Here is a 27,657-nt window from a genome sequence, read left to right on the forward strand (position 1 = left end):
CATAGTCACATTGCTTTTATTTAGGTCTTCTGCCAACAGTTACAGGGTAACAGACACTTGGGACTGCAAAGTCAAAGTTGCAAGCAAAAATCAGGACCAAGGCAAAAAAATAAAAATAAAAAAAATAAAAATCCACAAAAGCAATCAAATCAAATATAAATACAATGTTCTGGAGCTCTTTAATCATACCATTTTCTTTAATAAAGAGGTGGTTACGATCTTACAGTATTTTCTTTTGGCCTAATCCAAGGATTTTGTTACTCTTTACCAGTCTTAATTCCACGCATACAAAAAAAAAAACAAAAAACGTTGATATTCAACCTTTAAAATATAAGCCATATTTTCTTAATAAAATAAGTTTTGTGCTGCTGCTTGTTTAGTAAGTACTGTACATCAACTGTTCACGTCTATTTAACAAATGGACCGTACAGAGTTCAAGCTAAAGCAAAAAAAAAAAAAGAAAAAGAAAAACAAACACAAGAAAAATAACCCAAACAGAGTGTCTTGTCAACACCCTGTGTACAGTTCAACACTTGCTCGTATAAAGGAGGTACGAAAGGGGCTAGAATTGAACACAAAAGCACTGGAGTCCCCATCAATTTTCTTTCACAACTATTGAAGTGCAAATCACTCAGGCAAGATATGAATTTCGCTCGTTTATTGCTGTCCAAAGCTGTCTGGCTTCCCTTGCTTAAAGAATGACATTCTTTTATTTCGTTAACTAATTTTCCAAGAAGAAAACTTTCCACGAGGCAACGCTGAACACTTGGGCTTTGTGACACCAGGCAGCAGGTCAGAGGCTTGCAAGCACCAGAACCCCCCGACTGCCCTGGGAGCTCTGGGGCGAGGGCTGCTCTGCCCTCGCGCCCCCGTTAGGTTCCAAAAGGAGATGAGGGAAACAAACAGCATTCAACAACTGACGGGTAAATGAAAGTGATTCCTCTTCCCACAGGACTGCATGCACTTGGCGATGGTTCCAGTCGTAGAAGGAACACGTGCGCACTGAGAAGGCAGAGACTCGGGAGCCGTTCAGGATGTTCACGTAGAGGTTGTGGCTAACTACAAGTCCTGATATGTAGCTGGGTTAACACCTATCCACTAGGGGTACCAAAACGCACAGCACCTCAACATGCAGTTTCTCACTTGCATCTTGGACAAGAAAAGGGTAGAAATATCGAATGTTGGAGCCGCGCAGAAGGTACAGTGCATAGTCCGTTATATAAAACATGCGGGTAACTCAAACCCCTTCTACGTTTCTTCAAAGTGGAAATAGGGTTTAAAGGGCACAGCAGCTACCAGTTTGGCTTTTTTTTTATTTATTCAAAACCGTGAAAACCCAACGCAGAGGGTGAAATAAGGGCAGAACACGATCTGCAAGTCAACAGCTGAGAGTTTCAGAAGCTGTGAAGCTTTTGTGTAGTTAAAATTGCTGTTAAAAGTAGGTGCTACATCAGCAAGTCTTCATTCATAGTTTTCTATGAACAGCCACCTTACAAATGAGTGCAAATCTTAAAGGTCCATTTTACATTTCAAGTCTCAAGGTTAAAAAAAAAATTGTTACAGAGCAACAAGCTGTTTCTGTAAATGCCCACGCTATCTCTTTTCAAATGGTTAAAAATGGCATGTGCTATGCCACAGCTACTAAAAGACATTTCAGAAGTCTAGACCCAACTAAAACACTAAAATAAAAAATAGAAACCAAAATACCTTTGCCCCTTGCTGCAGAGCAGCAACCAGGTGCTTTCCGTTGTAATGCTGGTGAACAAACTGATTTACAGAGAGAACCTTGGCCTAAACCCCGGTTTTATTCTTAGCGAGGGGCTTTCTAACGCATCGTGAGCAGGTACAGCCTCTCTGAGATCATTTTGCTTTCAATGCACACAAGCCAGAATTCCGAGGATGAAATGGAGAGGTGCTGAATTTGTGTCACTATGCAGGCACTTGTGTAGAGGAATGTAGGCTTCTCATGTTGACACTTAGTGTTGACACGTTCCCTGCTCTCTAAAAGCTTCCCTAAGAGTTCTCTACCCTACTGACCACGAAGAGTTCCTGGTCTCCTCCCCACCACCTTGCAGATACACAGCAGTGGAGTTTGACACAAGGTGCAAAGGAGAATATGAGCCAAATACTGTAGTCTTGAGGACAAAATACAACTGTGCTAAATGTAGGATCTTCACAGAAGGTGACATCAGTGGGCTCAGCACTTAGTTTGCATAGCATAGTGATGTCTTCGTTTTTCACAAATATGTTGCCCAGAAAGAAAACAGGTAGAGTGAATTCCTGGTGCTAGGACAGATTAATGGGCCAACATGACTACTGCGGTTTCCATGAAGGCAAGGCGAGTTTGAACATCGAAAAGCACAGAACTAGAAGATGTGCTTCTATCCACACGTACTGACAAGGGGCAGTGCTTGGGATAGATCTACTTTGAAAATGTGTTCGCTCTTGGCAGTAAAATGGTGACAGAGCTCTCCCCTGAAAGAGCTCGGTAGGAGTGCACACGTAATTCTTCCTCTTGAAGGAAGCGTCGTGCGCACCTTTCATATCAAAAAACGGATAATCTGCCCACCTGATACTGGTAATGAGTTGCTACTACTGCCCTGCTGTGCATAATGGTCATTCAGTGCAGCAAAATGAGTCTGAAAAGCAGTCACTATGTTACTGTTGGGAAAAAAAGGCTTTTTTTCCTGTAAAGAACACAAATCAGTAGGAGTTTCCCCCATGACAACAATGAGGATTTCGCAATTCTGACTAAGGAACAAATGTGGTGTGCTTTCAGAAGAAAAACCCTGCGCGTGGAATCAGTGAGACCGTGACATGAAGAGCAGCAAAACCTAGCAGCAGACACGGTGCCAGTTTGGAGGTGCTGACGCTGGGGTACGCGGTACTTCCGAAAGCAGCCGGCCCAGGCAGGCATGTGTCGAAGGCACATGGTGCGAGGGAGATGGGTGCTGAGGAGTACCCCGGAGCTGCACGGACTGCAGTTTGTAACACTCATCGGACAGGAAACATGAGAAATCTCTGGCGTGAGCGCACAGCCTCAGGAAGTGCGGTGATGTAAACTCTGAGCATGTTAATGACTTGTGTATTTTGGCAACAGACTCGGTATCATATAAAAATAATGTTTAGTAAAAAAATCCCGGTGTCCATCATAGAAATTCAGGAAAAAAAAAAATTGATAGCGATTTCTGTCCTCATGGGATGACAATGCCCCCATTTGTCAGAAACAGTTTTAAATAACAAGTAGTACATTGGAAACAAAAATGGGTCAGCAGCCATTAAACGTGTCCTATATGAAAGTGCACATCTTTCAATGGAGTTTAACCACCATGAGGTTGTGATCTAACACAAACTGCAACTTAGGACCATAGAAATTAACTCCTTCCGATGGAAATATGGACCACCATCAAGACAAGATTACTATTTTCCTTACAAGATTAAAAACATTGAAATTTTGCAGCATCATAGTAAGGCACTCACCCATGGAAAAGTCTGTGACTGTTGCTTCAAGTGGCAGCAGCTAACTAGCTTTTAACACGAGGAAGACAGTTTTCAGTTCTGAGCTAAGTGCTAGGGTGCCTTACATTATATGGGGGGAATTATTCGGGGGCGGGGAACTGTTAGTGTTAGAATTCTCCTATAAACTAGTTGTTTTTTCCCCTTAACCCATTAAAGCATCTCATATTCTAAAATATTAGTTTTATAAATCTAGTCTTCTGTTTTAAGGCTCTAAAAATCCCCTCCCCCCAACCCCCACAAAAAATACCTACCAGCGCCTGGTGGGCAACGGAGGACCAAATCCGCCATTTCACAGTCAGGAGTCTATAGTATTGCATCTTAAAAATGAAAACCTGCTTCCGCCTCCCGGGAGTTTTATCCCTTCCTTGAATGCCTTCATGTGTTTGGTCAGGTCAAAATTTTGCAAAGCCAGAAAAAATTAAAAAAATAATCAGTCTCTTCCAATCCTACGAAGGTGTTGGATCTTTCTGTCCCGTGGTGCTGGTCTCCTGCCTCAAATCGACGCTGCCTGCCCTGCAGTGATTTCTCATTGGAAAAAAAAAACAAGGTGTCCCAATGCTTCCTTTTTTGTATGGCTCCTACAAATCTGAAAGCTTTCTTGAGTGAGGTAACAAAAGTTAGGCTTTCAAGCAAAGTACATGGTACGTAAAGTGTCCTGATGAACCTGCACAGCCTTCGCCAAGGCCTGGGGGTCTCTGCCGTTGCTCTGTCCAGATATATGGCTGCCCTCGCCACTGAAAGCGCAAGAAAATCATTGTGTAATTATTTAATATTCCCCCCCAAGGCACACTGAGAAACCCCCTTGGATATCTGAGTCTGCTGTTCTGGACACTGTTTGCACCTCTCCCTCCTGCTAAGTGTGAACTGTGCCCAGCACTGCAGAGATTCCAGCACCCCGAGGTGGCTGCTCATGCTCAAACACCCCAGGGATGCTCCTCCAGGTCCGGGATGAGCTCAGGATGGGATTAAGATTTAACCCTCTTGATCCCCGTTTCCTCCTAGACTGGGACCTAAGAGGATGTAGCCATGTGCAGGTCTGCAGACCTGCTCTGATTCAGGCTCTTTTGGACACGAAGGCAGTGCACTCGTGCCCCACTGCTCCTCCCTAGGGTTTTTGCCCTCCGTGATCCCGCAAGGATCAGCCCGCTCACCTGTCGTGCTCCTTGTCCACGAGATGATACCGCGCTCTGAACGCCACCAGTCGGGCGTAGTACGCCGGGGCCGGGATAGAGACCGAGCGAGTGCAGCGCACGTACGTATGGCACAGCTGGTACGTGAGGATTTGCAGCTCATCTGCCGTGAATCGGTTGTCATCCCAGAGCACATAGTAATGGGACGGCCGGCTCGTACCCTGCCAAGGAGAAGGAACGGTGTGAAATGAAACGTGCTGCCCGTGCCCGCAGGCAGCTGCCTGGTATCCTAATCACCCTCCGATCAAAATGAGACAGCAAAACAGCCCGAGCAGGAGAGAGGTCCGTGGTTCCCTAATTTAAGAGCCCCACATGTGACTGAGGCCGGGAAGCACTTTGCACTGACGTGCAAACTATGCCCATGCACTGCTGGTGCTTCCGTGCTGCTTCCCCAGGCCCCTGACACCGCACCGCACACTGCACCAACACAGAGCTCCCCCCGTGGCTCCCCTCCGAACCAGGCCAGCTCCCTGCTGTCCTTGCAGCGGGAGAGGATGCCAAAAAACCTCTCTTGCGGAAACAGCTGTAGATTAAGTGAGTGCAATTCCTTCTGTATGGTTTCTGACTAATCTTGGCTGTCTGAAGAAAGGCAGCTGTAAAGCAAGCCGCCTCCTCCAGGGACGGCTGGCCCCAGCTCTCCCGCCCACGGCCAGACACCAGGTCCCTGCTGACAACCAGGCGCACCAGCGAGCCCAGCGTGCTCAGGCACCAGCTGACAAGCTGCTGAACTGGCCACTCCAAAGAAGGAAATTCTCAGAGGAGAGATCCTTGGCTCCAAGAGAGAAACCAAGCACACGCCACAGAACGCAGCGGCCATGTCACCTGGCACCTGCTAGCCCAAACCGCTGCCATGGCAGCTTGCAGCAAAGTGCCCGTGTCTCCAGGGAGGGCCCCGTCAGATGCACGAGATGCAATCTGCAGAAACAACCAAAAGAAAAACAGCAGCAGCACAACGGCCAGCTCTGCAGCACGGTACCTGAATGCCTGCATGACTGCACAAGTAGAAGTCGAACTCAAAGGGGTGGGTGATGTTTGTATCCACTGTTGTTCCGGCTGGGATATTCCCACTCTTCCCAATCTACAGGGAACAGAAAGAGAGATCCAAGCACTGCACAATTTGATTATTTCCAGCTGCCCAGAGCACTGCCTGCAACACCTGCTCTGCATTAGGGCCACAGCACAGGGTCCCCCATTTCAGCATCTCAGTTTGAGAGCACCACTCCACTCGGAGGGAACAGAAGCAGCTCATCCCGCTCTGCTCCCTGCCCCGACAGGCCTGCAAGCATTTTCTGCAAGCATCAACACCAGGCATGACATAGGCAGAGAGCGAGCTACATAAAAAGGAAAGCAGGCAGGGTGAGGGCTGGGCACTGGCCCATCCCACTGCAGAAATGAGGATTAAGTGAGTAAAACTCCGGGGATCTCTGCAGAGAGAGTACACTAGAGCCTTTGACTTAAGACACCGGGGCTTTTACGCCCTGGTCAAAAATGGTCCTTAGTTCCCCAAGATTAAGTCTTCATGCTCAGGGACAGCCAAAGCCTGGTTAGACAAGATTTAAACCCTAAATATAGATCAATCAGTGAGTTACTGCACAGCACACACAAAGCACACATGAACTAGCTGTGAGCAAGCAAGGGGTTATTCATCCTGTCACAACGTCAGCGGCTACAGCTATCACCAAAACAACAGATGTTTTCAAGCTGACAGAGGCTATTTCAAGAGAGTCACCAGGATCATCAGCACCCAGTAACTCATAATAACAGCAAACAGCTGTCTGGGTTTCTAGAAGCAGCCTAATCCACATGGATACAGGAGTCAATTGGGTAGCAGATTTTATTCAAGAAAGTGCTCTGCCTGCCAGCAACAAGCTTTCCGCTCGGTAAAGTCCAGGGCTGACTCTCCCTAAAAGCTGGTGATGAAACGTCCCCCTCCAGCCCTGCCACTCACCCTCTCGTTCTTGTCTGCGCAGAAGAGTCGGGTGTGATGCCTTTTCTGGACGACGATGTAGGTGATGCCAGGCTGGTAATCCTTTTCCAGTTTGATGCAGGCGTCACGGATCGCTAGGAGCTCATAGTGAAGGATCTGGAGAGACAAACACACGTGGAGTGAGCGGACGCAGCAGCTGGTTTCTGCACCCAGCTGTCCCTGCCCACCCTCAGGGAAGCCACAGCAGCCAGTGCAGGTTTAGGCAGCAGCGCAGGGACCAAGACATCCGATACTGTCATCCACGAGCATTTGTCAGCACTGCACGTCCCCAGACACAAGTGGAAAAAAAGGGAGAGTGCTCAAAGCTAGCCTCGGGAGATGCTTCAAAGCACCACTGCCTGGTGCCCTTGTGCTGCCAAGCACGTCCTCAGTGACTGCCAGATGCCCAGCACCAGCTCTGCAAGGCTTTGGCCCAGCTCCCGCCAGCCAAATCAGCCCAACGCCACCAGCACGCACAAAGCATTTCAGCAAAACCCTGCAATTTCAGGCAACAGAAATGCTAGTAAGGCAAGCTCAGGGCCTTAAAAAGCCCCTCTCCTCTGGCTGCAGGCTGGCCTGCTGCCCCACAGAGCTGCACGGAATCACAGCACGCCCCAGCTCCACTGGCCGAGGGGGATATAAGTGGTCCTCACCTGCGGGAGCTGCCCCTCGGGAACACCATCACGGTAGAAGATGATCCTGGTGGGTTTGAAGCGGGTGGATTTGTAGAACTGGATGAGGAGCTCCCTCACCATGTAGGACAGGTCCTCGATGATTTCCTGGCGAGGACGCTGCACGCGCACCGTGGCACAGTACCGGCTGGGGTGGGCGTCCATGCTGCCCACAACCTGCAGGGACAGAGGCGGGCCAGGCCCACACGTTACCAGGGGAAGGACGGGGGAGATGTGGGACTTTCCTGGCCTCTGACTGCTTCCAACACCCACAGCTGGCCATGGGCAGCACCCTGAGCTCACAGATCATGCCATGAAGACAACTGCAGCCCAGAAGGGGCAACCCTGGTGGCAGCCACATCCCAGTTTCATGCTCTGCGGTGCCCTTTGGGGCATTTACATGAATTTCCAGTGAGATGGCTGGGCTGGCACCACTGAGCCACACGGGGCTGTTACTGCTCTGTCCCTGCTCCTGCTCAACAGCAGAGGGGTGAAGAGGGAGTGGGGCTGCAACTCTTCTCCCTCCATCCCTCACGTGAGCCTTTGGCCTTCCACAAAGGGCAGCTCAGCTCGAACCCTGCTCTGTTGTCCCACCAGGGCAAGGGCACCCCCAGGTACAAGACCCCACCACTGCCATGCTGTAAAAGCTGCTTAGGTCTTTATTACAGGAAGAGCAGGGAGCTCAGCCCTTACTTCAACTGTGGGAAGAGCACAGCCACCCTGCCCACACTGGGGTGCCGGGAGGTCTTTACCCAAAAGGTGACCAAACCAGGTCAATGTTTGCAAAGAGCAGCTGCCAACATCATGTCCCCGTGCCCTGCTCCACTGCAGGAGTTACCCACCGCAGCCCGGCGCTCCGGAGGGGAGACCCCAAAGACGTCAGACACAGAGGCCGAGGGCAGCCAGGCTCAGCCGTGACGCAGGGGTGGGGGCACAGCGTGAGTCACGGCGCCGAGGCGGGTTTTGGCCCACGCTGGTGACACGCTGCCACGCTGCCTGGGAGCTTCACTGCTCTGAGGCCAGCAGGACGCTGCTGCGTGGCCCACATCCCGCCCACCCGAGCAGGGAAAGCCCCGCAGCCCTGCAGCCCCACATCCTCTGCGGCACTGAGCCCATCCCACGGCCCCCACCCTCAGCACAGGTTTCACTTTTGCTTAGCCAAAAGAGCTCTAGGTTTTGGGCTGCTGTCAGAGCTGAAACGCTCAGCGGAAATGTCTCCTTTAGCCCCAGCAATGAATCCTTTCCTATCGTCTTATTAACAATGCACCAAGGAGAAGATTAAGGCCACCTGAAGTCTATACCCTTCTCCTCCCCTGCAGCTCTGAAAAAGCTTTTACAAAAATCAAGAAAAACAAAACAAAACCACAGTGGTCCTGTACAGAGAGACACAGAAAATGTTTTCAGAGTGGAAGCACCGCCGCCAGGAAACAGACTGTGCTGTCCCACCCACACCTATGAGCAAACAGCCAAAAGCATTTCCCAACCCCTTTTAATTAAGAAAAAACCACTCCTACAGAGCCATTTGCATGCCATGGAAAACCTGAGCTATGAGTCCTGGAAAGCTAAGAGCTGAATAGGAAAATGCTGACATGCTTAATTAAAACAGATGCTGTGAGAACCTGACACCTTCCTTCACTGCAGCAAGCACAAGGACAACGTCCTGCAGGCTCCCAAAGGGCGCGAGCTGCCAGCCAGCCCCACCGGCAGCTGAGTGTCACATCACTCCGTGGATGCTCGTTATTTGCTTGGGGTATATAAGCAAAGTCACCCCATTTCCTCCCCATCTCCAGTCCCTGCACTCCCTCCCGGGGAAGGTGCCTCCCAGAGGTGCTGTGCAGCCAGCACTGATGCCTCCAGCCCCAGGGAGCACAGCAGCAGCACCGAGCTCCCTGCAGGCCCTGTCCAACGGGGCCCAACACATCACGAGCCCCATCTGCTGGCAGCTGCCAGCTCTCCCGGCTGCTGCCAGCTCTCCCAGTGGCTCCTCAAAACCACAGCTCCTCCGTGAAGAGGCAGGAGGGGACTGGGGCCCACAGGAAGCCCCAGGCAGAGCCTGTGTCCTGGGAGAACTCCATGCAAACCCTGTGAGTAGGATCCCCTACAGTGGCACCTTCAGGTGTTTCCCACCTCCCCAACCTGGCATCCAAGCACCCTACAGAACACCCTACTTCGCCCTGCGAAGTGTCACCATGGGGACAACGGTGATACAGCCTCTTCACGGACTCACATTTCCTATTCCAGCTCCTGCCTCCCTTCAGGGCTATCAGACCCTGAGCCCAGCCTTGGAAAGGGACTTACAGCTGTTATGGAGGGTTTCTTCCCATCTCCTGCTGGAGGGTGAGTGACGTCGGCCCCGAGGAAGATCACCGGTTGCTGAAAGACTGCAGAGCTGGTGGGAAAGGAGAGAAAGCAGCAGTCAGCCTTTTGGGGGCCATCTCAGGGTCCTCAGCTCAGCCCAACACAGATGAGCAAATTGTATAGAGGACGCTGTGATTCTCTGGGTTCTAGCTTGGGTACAGGCACATCAAGAGCTCATTACAAGGCGAGATGGGTTGCAAACCTCATTTCATACAGCTGCTTTACAGAGCAGCCCATGGGTCCCGTCTTCCTTAGGTAATGTCATGGTGGCAGCACTTGGCCCAAAGGAAGGCAGGCCAGGAGGGACATTGGAAACAAGCCCTAAAGCAGGGACAAACAGCAGCTATACGAACCGCTGGTGAGGCACAAGGATGTTGTTGATCCCGCCAAGCTTGACGTTGATCTTGAGGCAGAGGTTGGAAAGGGTCTGCGGGGAGGTTTTCACCACGTTCTTGACCTGGACGCACTGCGTGGCCATTCCCAGGAGGGTGTCCCCAACGCGCTTCACCTCAGCTGCAGGCAGAGGAAGCACGTGAACAGGCAGGCAATGAACAAAGCACAGCTTCCAGCGTTACCCTCAAAAATAGGGGGAGAAAGTGGGAGAGCAGAGCCAGAGCAAAACCCTTCTCGTCCCCCTCCTTGCTGCTGCCCCAGACGCACCGTACACCGGTGTTTTCCCCGGCAGGATGACAATGATGAGCTGAAGCCCTGAATAGGTGTTCTTGAGGTGCCGAAACATGGGCTCCACACTGTCTGCACCCTGGGCGTATTTGCAGAAACAGGGCTGGCCTTGGATCGGCATCCCTGCATCCTTGGAGATCTTGCGCAGCTGGTCCGTAAAGTTCCTGCGCGCGGGAGGAAAGAGAAGTCAGCCCCTCTGCATCGCAGCATGGGACAGAGCTGGGCCCATCACACCCCCACGCCTGCAATCTTACAGCATCCAGCAACCCCGAGAGAGCCCAGCCGTCCTCTCCTAATGCTCTCTTACCCACTGTATGGATTTTTCCTGAGGACTGAAGGAGCTGTAAGCTATTCCCATTTAGACGATTTCAGAAGGAGGAGCAGACCTGTTCCCTGGAACAGTTGATTTCTAGGTGATTGCAAAGCTGATGCAAGCCTGCACTTACCAAGCCAGACAACGTGCTCTGGTGTGCACAAGCTCAGCTGCACTCTAGGTCACCAAGGATAAATTTGATGCAGGGAGAGCCACAGAGAATGCAGGGCTCCCAGCTCTGCCAGGAGCACTCCCCCACCCCAAAAGGGTGGCAAGAGGAGCGCTGTGTCACTCCCACCTGCACCCAGTTCCTGCAGATGTAGAGGCTTTGAGCTGCTCCAAACCATCCCAAAACGTAACAGTGTTAAACGGAGCCAGAAGAGCCAAACAAAACGCTCGCCTCGATGCATCCACCCTTGGTCAGGAGAAACCCGGGTCCCCAAGAGAACCCCAGACCAAGGTGACTGCTTCTCTGACTTAAACTCTTAAAGTCCAAAGGAAACCACTCCAAGGTAAATCTGAAGCAGGACAGAAAGTTCATTTGCTAAATTAAACTCAATTTTGAGCTCTCGGGGTATTGCAGGAACTTTTAACTAAATATTCTCATAACCCATCCAGCTTCCCCTGGAGGAAATTCAGATCAGAAGAGCTCAACGCACCGCGTCTGGCTTTATGACAGCATCGGAGCAAGAAACTGCAGCTACCTGCTGCAAAGGGTAGGCTGCGGAGAGACTGACTGTCAGTCCACGTGTATGAGAGTGATGACGTGCTAACTTTAACCTGGCAGGCTTTGCGATGGCTCAGGGGCTGTTTGCAGCCAGGATAAACAGTCAGGCACTCCGGATAAACTAACAAGAAACAACACTGAACACCCAGTCCGGACCTGGATCAAATTTGTACCAGCAAGCAGCTGAGCCGCGCAGAGATCCGATCTCAGTGATAAGGGAAGTGCTGCCTGGGGCTGGGAACAGCAGGGTGGCTGCCCTGCACGCCAACACATCTCCCTCTGCCTCTTCCCACCCTCGCGGGCTGCCCGTTTCCTTACTTCAGCACCTCTTCTCGACACTGCTTCTGTGGGGCAAAGCAAGCAATCGCCCAGACTTTGATCTCAATGCCGTTGTAGAACTGCTTCCCTCGCATGTCCCACACGCCTTGGTTGGGAGTTGCAATGGCCCGGTTCTGCAAGGCAAACAGACGGTCAGAGCGCTGAGAGGCCACGTCCCATGAGGCAGGGAGCGGGACCCGCTGTGGCCCCACGCCAGCAGCCCCTGGGGAGCGCACGTGTTGTGTCTGCGCTCCCCATCACGAAGCTGCACACCCTCGAGAGCTGGGCTCGCTGAAAGCAGCTCCTCGCACCTCTAGGGACTACCACGGCACTCAGCCACGGGTAATTCAGAACCTTCGCTGCTCCGAGGTGATGGAAAATGCACCTGAGCTGTTCGCATGCAGCACCACGAGGCAGCGAGTCCCAGGCAGCCACGTGTCCCTCTGGGCGTGGGCACAAACCCCAGCCACATCTCAAACACGTGGAAGGATGACCAAGCCTGACTCCGAATATCCCTCTCTTTCCACCCACTTTCTTGTCACTGCATTACTTTTGGCTACAACTTTCAGAAGAGTCATGTCGCAAAACCCAAAACAAACAAAAAACCACAACAACCAAACCCAAGGCACTCCAATAAAAAATAATCCAGCTTTAACCTACAAACCTGAAGGTAGCACAAGTTTTAGTTAAAACCAGTGCTTTCTGCTGCAAAGGAATCTCTGCACAACACATCTGAACACCCCCAGCACAGCCCTGCTTACCCTGCCTCCGTACTGCAGGATGGGTGCTGGCAGGACCCTCCCCGTCACCTCTGTCATGTCATCTTTCACCTTGATCCCAAACTCCTGAATATACGGATCCAGGTTGTAGCTGGCATTCTTCATCTGCAGAGGGAAGGAAGGGTCAGTGGGAGGGAGTGAGACCAGCTGCTTCATCCCACACAGCGTTCAGCTGACCGGGAAACACGGGCACAAGATATTTTCTCTACAGTGCTGAATTCCTCTTTATAAGGAGAGGGCAAGCGATTTAACACAAAGGGCCAAATTCTGCCCTCCAAAGTGACCTGGGGGTGACCTGATTTTGAATGAACTGACCAATGCAGCCAGGAGCAGAGCCTGCTCCTAAGATGTAAGGCTTCAATGGCAACGTTCAGACTGGCAAGATTCTGTTATCAAATGTCCCAGAAGGAGTATCAAATGTCCCCCGCTTCCAAAGCCCAGAGACATGGGTTTGGATAACAACAGGGCCAGATCCTGTCCACCCACTGCTGGAGCCAGGTTTATCGTTCCCCTGCTCGCCCCAGGCAGACCTGGGGACGCAGAGTTCCCGCACCACAGGCTGATAATGCACAGTCCCCACATGTCTGGAGCTGAAGTCATTTCTCTAATTTGTTTTTCTATTTTTAGTCCCAGCTCCCTTTGTGTCAGGTTCCATCGACGTGAGGACCTGAATTTGCTGCACTGGAGTTTCCACGGTCACTTTGAGCTGTGTTCTCCTGTACAAGCGACCATTACAGGCACCTCCGACAGGGGATGCGGCAAGAGGAGAGGAATAACCAAGCCATTAATCCCACCAGCATCTCTTAAACAGGCCCAAGCTGCCTTCTGCAGGGCAGCTCAGGAGCAGGACCAGAGCCAGACAGTGTTCCACGGTGCCCCAGCCTGCCACCAGAGCCCAGCCCGACAAAGACCCCCTGCCGCAGGGGCACGTACCAGGCGGCTGATTTCCTCCTGCCTGTCCGGGGCAGACCTGGCCGTCGCTTTTATCATGGTTGACGTTTGATTGTCTGTGAGCTTCTTGATGCACCGCTGGCCTGCCACGATGTTACACACCTGCACGCGGGGGAAAGCAAGCAGCCACGTGTTAGGAACGTGTGAGGCACGGGGGACCACAGGCAACCTGTCCCGTGGGTGCAGCACTCAGACCCGGCAGCCAGCCCCAAACCAGAGGTGATGAGCCTGCAGCTGCAGGAGAATGGCATCTTAACAGCATGGTCTCATCCCTCACTTCTTAAAAATGGCTCTCGCAGGTCAACACTGTGGCAATTAACACCCATTATGCATTAGCTGCAGAATATCGTCATGCCACCAAAGGCCAGAGGCCGCTGCCTTTGGTTTTCACAGTGCCCAAAAGCTGGGGGGTGCCCAACGGCACAGAGCTGGCACTCACCTCCAAGGGCAGGTACGTGTGCTTCTGCTCCTGGCCAACCTGGAGACAGGGTAGGTGAGGGTATTTCAGCTGCAGGTTGTATTTCTGCTTAAAGTACTGAGCCACCGTGCACTCCACTGTCTGACCGCTCTCCAGCTGCAGGGGAAACCTGGCAGAGGCAGGACACGAAGGATGCACCTACTCAGAACAGACACCTCCACACCTCAAGCACTACTTACTCTGGCTGGAAAGAAAGGGAACCGGTAGGCTCCCACCCTGAGCTACCACAAAGAAAAATAAAAAGCAGAAGAGCAGCATTTTCAGAAATCGAGGAAGGAATACTCTGATCCCAGCGTGAGACTGAGGGCCCTAAATAAAGCTCTCCCTCACTAATCCTGCTAATCGGGGTAAATGTTTATTACAGGACATGCCACACATGCCACTGCCAGGTACATAAATACAGCCACACTGGCACTCACAAGGGCTTCTGTGCTTGGTGCCCTCTTTGGGAGCTGAGCTGAGCTACAGACAAAGGTTAACCAGCTCCTGAACATTTATAGGGGTGAGGAGAGCATGACGGGCAGGTGGAGGTACAGCTCACCTCAAAATTAGGGACAAAAATTAAAACTTCCCCAATGCAGGGCTAAGGGGTTCTGGGCCATCAGTAGCAGGAGCATGTGATGCCCAGCCTCACCCGACACCACCAGGAAATGGGGATGCAGCGTGGAACATGCTCGCCCCGCACACTTGCCATCCCAGTGTCTCCCCTTTATTGCCAGCACCGGGCTAGGCAGAACCTGCCCTGGAAATGCCCACGGGCTGCAGACAGCCAACAGCGCGGCACTGAGAGCACTTCTGCCTCCCTCTCCCTGCAGGGGTGCTGCAGAGCCCTGTGGGGTCTGTGGGGAGCAGTTCAGCCCCAGAGGCACGGGGTGCACTTGGTCTACAGCCCCCCAACACAGAGGGGCTCCCTGGCCCAGCCTCCTCCCAGGCACGTGCAAATAATTTAATGGCAGGGGATCACTTTATCCCCTGACAAAGCTTTTGCTTTGGCAGCGTCTATTTTAAGCAAGAAGAAAACCAAACTCAGAGGTAAAAACTAGGACAATTCCTGGCACGTTCGCTCCCGCCCTCTGCAGCGTGCTGCCTGCCAGACAAAGCATCCTCTGCGCTCCCACCCTCTGCATCCCGCTCGTCTTCACGGCGCATGACAGCGCGGCGTGAGCCGCTGCGCACAGCACTGCTGCAGAGCGCCAAACACATCGCCTTCCACTGTCACAGGCTGGAGTTTCCCCCTCCAGCTCTCCCTAACACTAACAGCAGCTGCTAAAAAGGAGAACAGCTCAGATTTTTCCAAGGGCATCTTCCCACCCGCCTTACGTCTGGTGGCTGGCCGGCCGCCTGGTAACGTTACACACGCGGTATTTCCTCTTCATCTGCCCACAGTGGGTAACCTCCACTTTCAGACCTGAAGCGAGACAGAAAGACAAGGCAGAATCACTGGTAAATGCGGGAGCAACTCCCTTTTGCCCAACTTCCCCGTGACGCTGCAAACACCTTCCTTAATTAATTAACCGTTTGCAGAGCAGGCAGGCTTGCAGATGCCTGTGAAGTGCAGCAAGGGAGGCAACTGTGCCCCAGGAGGCATTTTAAAGGTGCAACCCCCGTGTCCCCTCCCTTGCTGCCAGGGCTGGGTGCAGGAGACAAGCTGATTTGCTCAGGCCAGTGTTTGTGGCAGTGTCAGGCTGGGGACAGGGTCCCCCAGTGCTACCCAGGGTTCTACCTTTGATCTCCTTGGTGAACCGCACTCTCTGCGAGTCTGTCAGCGGCTTCGGTTGTTCGTCGATGTTCCGGATATCCAGCACCTCACACATGAACTCAATGACAGGTTGGGCTTTGTAGAAGGCCGTTGCTGACACTGCAGGACAGATACCACGATGAGTCTCTGCTCTCCTCCAACACCTGGACCTGCCCCAAGAGCAGGCCAGATGCAGCCTCCCTGAGCACATCCAGCCCCACTGCAGGCCCCCACTCCACCACATTCAGCACCAGAAATTTGGCCTTCCTCTGGACAGACCCTACATGAGAAGCCCTCAACCCAAAGAGATGCTGGGACCTGGCCTGTGCTGGTCTCTGTGAGCAAACGTGACTGTGTTGGGCATGCTGGAGAGAACAAGTGTTTATGCTGGCATGAAAAATACATCACCATCAATGTTGAGCATCATCTTCCACATGGCAGGCCTGACGGACTGGTGGAAGCCGAACCAGACCTCCCTGCCGCCTCCCAGGGGGTGGTAGTAGCCTTCGGGCGGGGAGAAGAAGGAGCGGCCGACAGGGGTGTACCTGCAAACCGAGGGGACAGCACGTCAGACAACAGGCACCGACCATGAAGCACCCCAAGACTGTCAGAACCATCGCTCGCCCCATTGGCCCTGCCAGCTGCACACCCCCGTTTATTTCTGTTGCCGAAGCATTTACAGCGATAGCACCACCACCAGTGCCAGAAAAAGCAGCCTCCTCAGAGTCCTTGAAGAGCAGTCCCAGCCACAACAGCCTGCCAAGGACAGCCAGCTCCCCAGCACAGCCCCTCCCCAGCACGCTTGGTGCTCCTGGGGGACGCGGCAGAGTCGTGCCTCCCCCAGCGCCCACCTCCAGCCCCCCAGGTGCAGGTACCTCATGGAAGCCAGGTGCCTCATCGCAACATCCAGCGCCTGGACGGACTCCAGGGGGACAGGGATCTGCCCGCTCACCAAGGCTTCGTGGAGCATGCGCCAGCTCACAATGGCCATCCACTTGATAGAGACCTTAAATATCCTGTCCTTGCCTTCCCCGGGGATTGTCACCTCAAAGTCAACCTGGGAAGGGAAGGGGAGCGATCACTGCACTGCCACAGGACATCAAGGCCACAACACGAGGAGATGCAAGTCATTTTTAGTCGATTCTTCCCATGCGCACGGCACATCGTGCATGCCTGCACAGAGTCCCCTGCCCCACTCTTACCCTCTCGTTTCCAATAGGTAAGGCCGTGACCGTGTAGATGTTTTTCTTCCCATCGTAGACTGGTTTTCGGTCTCCGAAGATCTGAGGTTTGAAGTGTTGTACCATGTACTCCACGACCTCCCTACGCAGACAAGCAGAGGCAAGAAAGAGGGACACAGGGGAGAGAGGAGCAAGGTTTGTTTTGCCAGCTTCTTCACAGCCCAACGCCTTTTGTGACCTGCCAGGTCCTGAGCTTCTCCAGCCGGGGGCACCTCAGGGCTCTCGCTGCAGTGCGGTGGGCCAAGGGAAGGCAGAGCCAGATCTCTCCCAGGCAAGAGGGCCCCCACACGAACACCCACACGCCTCGCTCCGCGGCTGGTTAAATCAGTTTCAGCAGAGCAAGTTTACGCAGCACGCAGCAATGTGCCCCCACGCGCACTGGAGCTGGCTGCGAACCCGCCGTGCTTGCCAGGAGGGCGAGAGGGAGGGACTTGCTTCCTGCGAGCATGGGCTGCCAAAAGCACAGGGAACAGCAGCTCCAGCATCTGCTCGCTGGCCTTCGAGGTGAGGCCAGGGGCAGGAGGGGAAGGGGAGCGAAAAGAGCAACAAAAAGCTAAAAAATAAAATAAAAATAAATAAAAAGCAGGCAATGGCCTGAGATCTGGGGCGTGCTATTTTTAAAATACGTGATTGTTGCCAAAACAGCACAGCGGCTTTGAAGAAGTAGGGGACTGTGGTGAGGTTCAGGACCTCCTAAGCTATCAGGAACAAATGCTGCTGTGCAGATGCAGCTCACGAGGTTCAGCCATCTGTGGACGCTGGGCCGTGCTGCAAGCCCAGCACAGAAGGGCTCCAAGCACACTGGCCTGAGGACGAACCAACTGCACCTGGCAGTCTCCAGGCCTGTGCTGGGCACGAGCACAGCTTCCTGCAGGGCCCCAGCACCACTTCCTGCACTGTTTTACCACCCCAGCACAGAGAGAGGGCAAAGGCAGCCACAGACAATGTCACCCTGGTGATTTCCACCGGTGAAGAGGGACAAAGGCACTTTGTGTGTCTCCACAAGGAAACTGGAGGTGGAAAGCGAGTGCCAAAACCTCTAATACTTGCCTTACCTGTTGACTCTGCGTGGACATTTGTCGGGTTTGATATCCACTTCATAATGGTACACATCGATCTTGGGAATGTCCACCTCAAAGTAGTTGGCTAAGAGCTTGATGGGCTTCCCAACGGTTCCTATCCCGGGCCGACGCGGCGCTTGAAATACCTGCTGCAAGGGTGGCAGGTATGCGCCTGCAGCTGCGGGGAGACAAAACAGGGGTCAGGAGCGCTGGGAGAAACTCCAGCACCCGGTCAGACGACACCAAATCCACAGCCCTCTGTCACCAAATCACAAACTCACACCCAGGGCATGAGGCAGACCTGGCAGCACAACAGCAGGAGGTGGAAGGAGCTCCCCCGGGCACCAAAGCCATCCCCGCTGCCACACGGCAGCACCCAGTGCCCTGCTCCTGCCCTGCCTCCGCCAGCTGCTCAGATGTCAAACCACCTACCCAGCAGATAAATAATCTCCACTTTGCATTAGGGAAAGTAACTCGAACAGGGCTGCGTGGGGCAACAGCATCGAGCTTGGAAGGAACAGAGGAACAAATCGCACGTCCCATGCCCGGGCACAGCTACGCTCTAACACCTGAACTCAACTTTCTGACCAGAGGCTGGTGACAGAAGTTTGCTTCTCCCGACACAAAATGACTTGCTGTACTTCACTTCCACACTACAAGGGCTTTGAAAGCAGCCAGCACGCTGCCTCCCAGCTGCACTTCACCTCCCGTTTCACACGAGGAACGCCGCGATCTGTAAACAAGCAGGACAGCATGAGAAACTCTCCAGCTCTCGGGTTTAAAAGCAAGGATGGCCTCAGCCTCTGCAGGGCTCCAGCAGCAGCAACCTTCACCCGATCATCTGGCAGAGGCCGTCACGCTGAATTACTGACAATCCACTTCGATCAAGGCCAAGCCTTCCAGAGCTGCCACTTGTTTTCCTTGCCCACAGCACCTCGGGGTGGCAGCCCCCGGGCTCCCCATCCCGCAGCGCCGGGCAGGCCGACCCTCCTGATGGTGACACCAAGGACATCCCACACCAGGCTCTGGGGACCAGAGCGCTTTGGGACCAGCTCTAAAACCAGCCCGGATCCTGACCGTGCCAAGCAAGGGGACGGAGGCACCGGCCTTGCTGGGTCGCAGGGCCCCGCGGGACTTTGTTCTCAGCCCGTTACCTGTTACCGTGCCTGTGCTGCATAACGGCTAGATTTTGCAGGATAACATTGCTTTGATTTCATACGGGTTGTTAATGACGGCGTTTCCAGCTCCAGGTCACAGAACAGCCCAACCCCAGCACCTGAACTTTCTTTTATCCCTCCCTCCCTCCCTCCCCAGCGTGTGATTCTCAGCTGCTGTTCAACAACAGCAGTCAGGTCGGCGAGGAAGGCGAACTCCAGGGAAGTTGCTGCTTAAAAAAACAGAGAAAATGAAAAATATTTTGATGCAAACCTCCTCTGGGTTATGGGAGGTACCTAGAAATAATCCCAATGCCCACTTTTTTATTCCCAAACCCATAAAAAGGAATGCACTGTTTTTTCCTCAAGGCTTGTTACAGACACTCACTAAGGACGTTCCGGAGTTGAGGATGAAGGGATGGGTGCACAGGACTGTAAGACTGAAGTGCCTTTCTAAACTGACAGCACCTTTGGACTCAAAGATACCTCCAAATATTGCCAAAGAAACATTCGGTGCTGCTTTTTAAACACGACCTGCCCTTCCCTGGTCTGTACCTATCCCAGTCTGCATTATTTGTTTCCGAAACCTAGCGAGGTCTTCAGCCAGCTGGGCCGGGTGCAGGGAAGGCAGCCTGTGAGATATTCAGAGCACTCCATCTGGATGGCCAACTGTCAAAGCCAACCCCCAAACAGCACCCAGCTCCAATTTGGGATCCGGAACACATGGCGCTCTTAGCACCCCTCGCTCCCCTCCAGTTTCTTTTTAAATCCGAATTTCAATCCCAGACTAAACCTATCAGCAGCAGATACAAGACCAGCAACCTGAACTTCAAATTCGCTTTTCACTTTTGCACCTGACCTCTGCAAGACTTCCCTGGATGAAATGCCTCCAGGACCCCGGTGGCCACCCCGGGGGCACCGCAGCCGTACCGACGTGAAGCCTCCTGTGGTCTCTGAAGCGATGAAGAACCAGGACCAGCAAAGCACTCCCAGCAGCAGGGCGTGTTTGCCCCTGCTGCCTTTGGTCTTAGCTAGCAGCGATGCCCGGCAGACCCAGCTGATTTCATTTTAAGCCTGCAATTGTGTCCCGCTGCTGGTGGCAGCGCCTGGCTAACCGGCCGCACCACCAGCTTTTTGCTTTTTCTTCTGAGCCAGTGAGCCAGGAGCCCTGAGCTGTCCCATGTGAAAACTCACCAGGGTGCTGAATGCCTCGAGAGCCAAAGCCAGGCTGCAGACAGACATAGGAGAGAGCGATGGATGGGGAAAACAGGGGTGGAGAAACCTTGATCTGCAGAAACCCAGCACCCCAGCTCTGCCATTCACCCACAGGCTGCAGAGGGCATCAGCCACACGACTCGAGCAGCAAACGAGCACGATGAGGATCTCCGGGGCTGCCACGGGGCTCAGGATACCCGCGGGGGCTCCCAGCCAGGTTGGAGCACGGCGGTTCCCCGGCCCCAGCAGCTCCTCGTGCCGGGGAGGGCAGCCACACACCGCAGCGTCCCCGAAACAAAAGGCCGAGCTCATTTTAAGAAACCGATTTTTCTGATGAGCTACTCGCAGTGTAATTCATGTCTCCACACGACGAATATTTCTTGGCAATCACCAGCTCCCTGGCTGCAAGCTGATACATTTTTAAATCGTTGTTAGCAATCAACGAGGTATTTGCCAGCGCTGCTGGAGCCTCCGCTTCCCAGCTCTGCCTTTCAAGCACGAACCCACGCGGGCCCTCGCACAGCGCGCAGGCAGGATGCAGCTCTCCTCTGCCTCTCCAGCAGCCGTGCTGCTCTTCAGCAGCTGTCAGGGCCGGCATTCGGTCATTCCCTCTCCTGTTCGGGACCTTCTGATCCAGGAGATGATCCCAGAAGCTGTGCACGTGCAGGACGGCACCTCCTGGTGTCCGGGGCTCCCTCTTGCTTTGCGTCCCCAAGGAGGCAGGGTAGCAGCCTGGAGGCACCGGGGCTCTCGGAGAGGAGCTGAAGCAGCTGGGGACAGCAGGAGCAGAAGCGTGGTGCAGAATGGGATCCAGACAGAGCTGTCGGGAGCGTGTGGGCACCTGCCCCACGTGGCATCCCCGCAGCCTCCACCTTTCCCAAGGCACCCCGGGCACTGCCATACAACACACCTCCCCAAGCCCCCTCCAGTGCAGCACCGCACAAATCAGCGCATAAATAACACCCCCTCATACGAACCCATCCACCTGAGCACCTCCAGATGCTTTAGGAACATAAACCCTCACAATTAAGACCGTGAATCACAGATGAAGGAGTCAGCCTCGAGCAACGCAAGGGCTGCCTCAGAAGCTCAACGCAAGCCACGAAATATCGCGAACACAACAAAACTTAACCGGACATCCTTGCTGGAGAGAACAGCACCGTGAGAGCTGGGTGGCAGCGGGATGCTCCATGAAGATGGAGCAGGGATAGAAAAGCAGAAGTCTGCGCCGAGCCAGAGGGTTTTATTTGGTGCCTGCAGGCCGCAGGGGTCCTTGAACACGAGGAGCTGAAGCGGTCGAGCGCAGCAGCGCGGCCCCGGGCTCACAGACAGGGTCGCGGAGCTCTCCCACCAGCTGCAGCCCCGGGTTATCGGGGTTATCGCCTCATCCCGCCAGCAAAGGACGGCCGATAATTGCTTTCCATTCCCAAATTCCTTTGAGATCCCAAGCCTTTAAAAAAAGCCGTTATCTCCCGGTGTTAGCTCCCGGCCTGGCACAGCGGCGCTGCCCAGGACGCGACTATTTAAAGCGCAGTAACACCAGGGCAGCCGGGGCAGGGGAGGAGACGAGGGCGACGTGCAGCACCCGAAGGCACCCCGCAGCCCCAGAGCCCTCCAGCTGGGCTCCTGCCCCTTCAACCCACGTGGGAGAGACCCCAAAATCCTCTGGCGAACACGAACACTGGACTAACCCTTCCCCACGCCACGTCCCTGCCCTGCTGTGCTCACTGCCTTGCTGCAAATCCCTCCCAAGCCCCCCCAAAACCAATGCTTGTCCCAAAAGCTGCTCCCCACGGGCCACGAGGACGCAAGAAAGGGAGCAGAAAAGGGGCCAGCGGTGTTGCCCCTTTGGTAAAGGAGCCTGGTTAAAAAAAAAAGCGACCCAAACAGCCCGGAGACAGAGGGGTTCCTCTGCATACCTCAACTCTCCATGGCAAAGCCGCCCAGACTCCCACTTTGTCATGTAAATGAGCGCGCCCAGGGCCAGGGGCTGGAGGGCGAGCGTTGTTGGTGCCGCACAATGCAGGCAGTGAGCGGGATAAAATCCGCCTGCCATTAGAAATTCAGCAGCCCGGGAGGAATCACAGACTTCGGCACACAAAAGCTGTGCCCCGGGGATGCGCCAGCAGCGTGGCGGGAGCCCCCTCGGCACCGCTGGGCTGGGACCGGCGAGGGCAGAGCTGCCAAAGTGAAACTCCTCGGTTTGGGGTGATTCGTGCTGGAATTGGCTTCGTTTCTGTTATTTATTGTAACAGCTGGCAAACACGACCCACTGACCAACAGCTGCCCGTGCCGGGGCGAAGCCGCCGGTGGAAAGGCATGAAATTACCATGTCATTTCAATCCTCTCCAGCGCCGCATTCAGAGCAGAGGCCGGGAGAATGGGGCTGAGACAAAAGGGAGTTTTATCACCGCAGAGGGTCTGGGACAGCCCCTTCCCCACGGCCCTCTCCCCATGCAGCCACACCACAAAAATGGAGCCAGGAATCCCAGGAGAGCGAGCAAGGTTGTGGGGTGTATGCAGGGACGTGCCTCCGGACACGCAGCGAGGCCCATCGTCACCCTGAATAAACCCTAAATCAAGCCCACACACCACCCCAAGAAGGGAAAGTTCCCCGTCAGGAGGCAAAGCAGCCACCAAGAAAGTCAACTGCCGCGGGCAGACGGAGCAGGGACAGAGCTGGCTTTCCTGCCTTGCACGGACCTGAGCAAAACATACGAGAAACGCCATCCACAGGGCTTGGGGACATTCCTCCTGGTGTCCCCAGGCCAGGGAGCCACCCTGTCCCCGCCAGAGGCCCCGGGCAGCCCCATCCCGCTCATCCCCGCAGATGTGCGGCCCCATCTGCACCCGCCGCACGTCCGCGAGCGCAGCGCGGCTCCCGGCAGCTCCGGCACCTGTTCTCCCCGCTGCCTCCCTCCGCCCCGCGCAGCGGGACAGGCTCCAAGAAATGAAATTCGTTAGCTGCTACCCCGGAATAGCCAGCTGGAAACGAGACTTTTCATTTCTGGAAATGGTACAGACACACAAAAAAAAAAGGGATTTCTGGGTGCTTCAGGCTTTTCTTTCCCTTTCCCTGTCCGATTTTAAAGGATCCCCACTCCTCCGCTGTTAGCCTTCTTCCAAAAGCCAGGCTTTCTCCATCTATCCTCTTCCGACACGCGCACACACTCCCAATTTCTGAAGTTACCACCTCCAGAAGCAGCAGCCCTCAGCGGGCAGTGTAAGACACGATCACACAGAGCCCTGCAGCAGACGCTCTCTGTATCTCAGCTCCGCACACCCAGACCCACCCGCACCCTCCGCCTGCTGACTCCCTGCCACCACCTCACCCTGCGCCCGGCCAGGTTAGCGCCGCTGCAGCCCCCGCTCAGCTCGACGCCACGCCGGGTATAATTAGAACATGACCACACGGCAAGCAGAGGGCTCCCGCTGGAGTCACGGACTCGCAGCGTTAAACCCGTCCCTGTGCCCCAAAGCCGATCTTCAGAAGGGAGACCCCGACCTGCCCCCCGGCCAGGTGCTGCTCCTGGCCCGCGTTGCGGTGGCTGCGTCCCAGAAATACCCCGAAGCTGTTTCTGATCTGTTTTACTCTGGTATTTACTTTGGAAAGCAGCTTACTTCTTTGTAGCCCCTGCACCGAGCATCTCGCTCTGCAAAGGGCATCGTTACGCCCCGGCAGACCCCGGCTTGGAAATCACAGGTGATGAACCCGAAAGCCTCAGGTTAAAAATCTCCCCAGCGCTGTGCAGCCCCGCAGTTTGGGGAAAAGGAGCCCAGCCTATACACTGTGCCTTCCTTGCTCAACCAAATTTCAATTACTACCACTTAACGAAGCCTATTTCACTTTGTTTTCTAGGAGTCCCGTCATCAGAGATGCCCACGCAACCCTGGATAAAGGAAACAGCGCTGGGGATGTTGGATCCTGGCGGGATTTGAAGATCACGTACTGCAGCCCCTCAGCGGGATGCTGGTTTCGTACCTGCGCCTGGCTGGGTCTGACAGGGAACCTACTGGTGCTACCGCAAATCCATCACAACTACCATGAACAGGTGAGGTTGTTGCTCTCCACGCTGCTGTTATCAAGGATTGTGAACCAAGTTCTGTGTTTCTGGGGCCAGCAGCATGGCGCAGGGGGTCCAGCAGCACAGACGCAGCCCAGTGCCTCGGTGGCATGAGCCGACCCACAAGGGTTGTCCCGCTGAGCCAGCCCCCCGGCCCCGCACGCCCACCTTTCTGTGCCTCTGACCAAACCACGGCAGCCGTCAGGGGGAAAACCAAAGTCCCAGCGAGTCAACCAAAGTCCCCACACCTAAGTGCAGCCCAGCACGTCCCTCTGCTACACGGAGGAAGCGCCACAGCACGCGGCAGAGCCCCGATTTCTGGAAATAGAGGTATTTCTCCTGGAGACCCCAGGCCAAACACACGTATTTGTCTCTCGAGTGGAGTGGGGCCAGCGCCTGGCAGCCAGCACCGCTCCCCAGGCTCTCCTCCTCCACGCGGGCGGCTCGTCCAGTCCCTTTCATCACCGACCACGAGCCCGAGGTCTCCGCTAACAGCGCCTAGAAAGGGCAGCAGATAACATCTCTGGCCTCTTCCAGGAGGGTTTCACATGCGCTGGTGTAGACTTTCCAAGCACAAGCGAAGAAAGTGCACATCTGTGAGCAGCAGACAAAGGAAGCCTCCAGCTCCTGATAAAGAGACGGGACAAAGGCAAGGACAGCTTCGCCTTCACGTTTCGCTGAGGCCACGCAAGAGGGCACGTCCTGCTGTGGGGCAGTCCCACGGACCCTGCAGTCCAGGAGCTGCCCCTAAAAGAGGTTAAAACCCCTGCTACAAGTCTCCACACCACGCTGCTGAAAAAAGCAGCGCCTTTCTGCCCCGATTTGTCTTCCTTTCAACGTCTGCCATCTTAATAATTTGTCTCTAGTTTGTTCTTCGCTGGGTTTAGAGATAGACTACAGAAAGAGTTTAAAGAGAAATCGTACATGCTATGTCTTGAGGCAAGGTGCTTCTCCTGGCTTTGTTTCTTGCTCTAATCCCATCCTAGAAACATGCACGTGTGATTTCATGTTTCCTGAAGATAAAGAGATCCAACAGACAGAACAGCTTCGGGTTTTTTGCAGGGTTTAGCACAGGAAGACAACTGTTAAGATTAACAGCATTTAGGAAGTTTGCAAAGGATAAAGAAAACTAAAAGTTGGGGGAAAACCAAGTTTAGCTTTTAAAACCACCGCATGCATGTTCCTCCCCCAGCAGCTGCCTGAAAATTTCCCAGGTTCCCCTCTGCTGCCTTTCCAGACATTTTCGTGTTCAGCACATCCGAGCGTGGTTTTCTTCCCCGTGTGCTTTATTATCCTGACAGGTTACAGCTCTGGCATTATTAAAGCCCAAACACGAGGCCCGCACCACACCGAGGGGACCGTCAGCAGGGGAAGGGGCTGCTCGAGGGGGGAGGCACGGCGCTCATCCTGCTGACACAGGACAAACATTTCCTGGCACGCAGGGTGACCCCGGCAGCGCGGTCCCACTACAAGAGCCTTGACGAAGCCGGCTTCCCACAGCCAGATTTGGGGGAGAAAAGGGCAAACTCCCAACAAAGGAGCGTCAGGGCTTCGTTCCCACTGCAACCCCAATGCAGAGACATCAGCTGGGCCTGAACCCCGGCACATCCCCATCCTCCCCAGCCCCTCTGAGAGGTTTTAAAGCACCTTAACTAAATTACTGAAGCCTGGCACTGTGCGTGTCAGGGCGTGAGCTGTGCTATCGGCGTTTCCCAGCTGGAGCCGGGGTGCAGGGGCACGACCGCCCCGGACGCGCCGTGCCAGCCCCTCACTGATCCCTAAATCACGGTCTGCAGGAGGGCAACAAATCAGCACCCAACACCGCTCCGGCAGCCAAAAGGTAACGTAGGCGGGTAGGTATCTCCACGCTAGGCTTCAGTTAAACGTGTTAAAAAAGGACACGGCTTGATTTTCGCTCCACGGTGGTTTTCTATCAGAACCGCAGCACGTTGCGGCGGGCACCGAACTCGCCGGCACGACGCCCCGCGCAAGGCCGGGGCCCCGCATCGCCCGCTCCCCTCCCGCGTTGAGGTAGCCAAAACCCATCCCGGTGGCGCAGCGGGCGCCTGCGGTGCTCACGGCTGGCACCGGAGCATCTGGCACCGCCACGGCCCCGTACATGAGCCCGGGGAGCCCCGGGGGGCCGCGGGGAGCTCGAGGAGGAGGCCGGGAGCCCCCGCTTGGAACCGGGGGAGTCTCCGGAGCTCAGCCCCGGCCCCGTAAAGCTGCACGGGGGGCGACGGGGAGCTGAGGGACGGGGTTAGGGGCACACACACACACACGGTGCTGCTGCTCCGTGGGGAGCGGGCACCCCCGGGGGCTGCCCCATAACCCCCGGGGCAACCCCACACAGCCGCAGAGAGACCCCACAACCCCGAGGACAGCCCCACACAGCCCTAAGGCAGCCCCACGCAGCCCCCTCGCCCCTCGCAGGCTCCCCGGTCTCACACCCGCAGCCCCCGGGGGGAGCTGGGACAACACCTCCCGGTTGCGGCGTCCCCCCCCACCTTCCGCCTCACAACCGACCTGCTCCCGAGGGTCCCGCTTCCATCCCATCCACGCGGGGCTCCGCTCCGAGCCGGGGGCCGCGGGCAGGGCCGGGCAGAGGCCGGGGCTCGGGGCCGGGGCCGGTGCCGCACCGCCGCCGCCTCACGCCGCCACCCAACGCGCACGCGCCGCCGCCCGGCCCCGCGCCCAACAAAGGCGGCGCCCGCCGGCCCCGCCGCCGCCGCCATTTTGGGCCGCCCCGGCCCGACCGCCCCCCCCCGGGGGGTGCTTGTGAGGGGGGGGACACGCGGGGAAGGAGATCGGAGACCCCTGAAGGGGCGACGGGGGTGATGGGGGTCCCCACGGGGAAGTCGAGGTGTGCGGTGTTGGGGTGCTGGGCTGGGGGGAAGGTGGTGGGATAATGGGGGTGTGCTCGTGGTTGGGTCTGTCTCATTACCAGGATCTAAAGGGGTTTAAAATATGCTGTGAGCCACGCAGAGCTAGCAATTAAAATGGTATTAATGAGTTCTCTTGAGCTGGAATGGCCTCTGGCAGCTCCGAGTGAGGCGTAGGCCCGCGGTGGCCCCGTGGTCACAGCCAGGCGCGGAGGTCTCGCTGCTCCTGCACGGGTTTTTCATCTCGTCTCATTGCATCATGACAAACATCAGCTGCCTCTGCTCAGCTCCGGGGGCAGGAGCCCACAGTCTTCATCCCTAAACCAGGACAAAAGTGGGCTACGCAGCTGT

General features: G+C 54.9%; 1 protein-coding gene across 3 annotated transcripts; it reads right to left on the bottom strand.

Annotated features, from left to right (window-relative positions):
* On the bottom strand, positions 1–27,086 carry LOC118177696 (protein argonaute-1). Of its 3 annotated transcripts, XR_004755895.1 has the most exons (20): positions 26,951–27,084; positions 17,986–18,169; positions 16,892–17,012; positions 16,565–16,746; positions 16,098–16,234; positions 15,675–15,809; positions 15,272–15,359; positions 13,913–14,060; positions 13,456–13,575; positions 12,505–12,627; positions 11,744–11,877; positions 10,365–10,549; positions 10,058–10,217; positions 9,645–9,735; positions 7,329–7,523; positions 6,658–6,792; positions 5,686–5,787; positions 4,671–4,870; positions 3,771–4,253; positions 1–2,228 (listed from the first exon to the last, which is right to left on the bottom strand). XR_004755895.1 is itself a non-coding variant. In XM_035345677.1 (19 exons), the coding sequence occupies exons 1-19, from the start codon at positions 26,973–26,975 to the stop codon at positions 4,145–4,147; spliced, it is 2,574 nt and encodes an 857-aa protein (XP_035201568.1). In that variant the 5' UTR covers positions 26,976–27,086; the 3' UTR covers positions 1–4,144. The 3 variants fall into 3 exon arrangements, 2 of the variants coding, with proteins under 2 accessions (XP_035201568.1, XP_035201569.1); XM_035345677.1 differs by having other exon boundaries at positions 1–4,253; positions 26,951–27,086; XM_035345678.1 differs by lacking the exons at positions 1–2,228; positions 3,771–4,253; positions 4,671–4,870; positions 5,686–5,787 and adding an exon at positions 6,332–6,613 and having other exon boundaries at positions 6,644–6,792.
* Positions 27,087–27,657: the final 571 nt, after the last annotated feature.

The sequence above is a fragment of the Oxyura jamaicensis genome, chromosome 23 (assembly GCF_011077185.1).
Source record: "Oxyura jamaicensis isolate SHBP4307 breed ruddy duck chromosome 23, BPBGC_Ojam_1.0, whole genome shotgun sequence".
NCBI classification, from domain to species: domain Eukaryota; kingdom Metazoa; phylum Chordata; class Aves; order Anseriformes; family Anatidae; genus Oxyura; species Oxyura jamaicensis.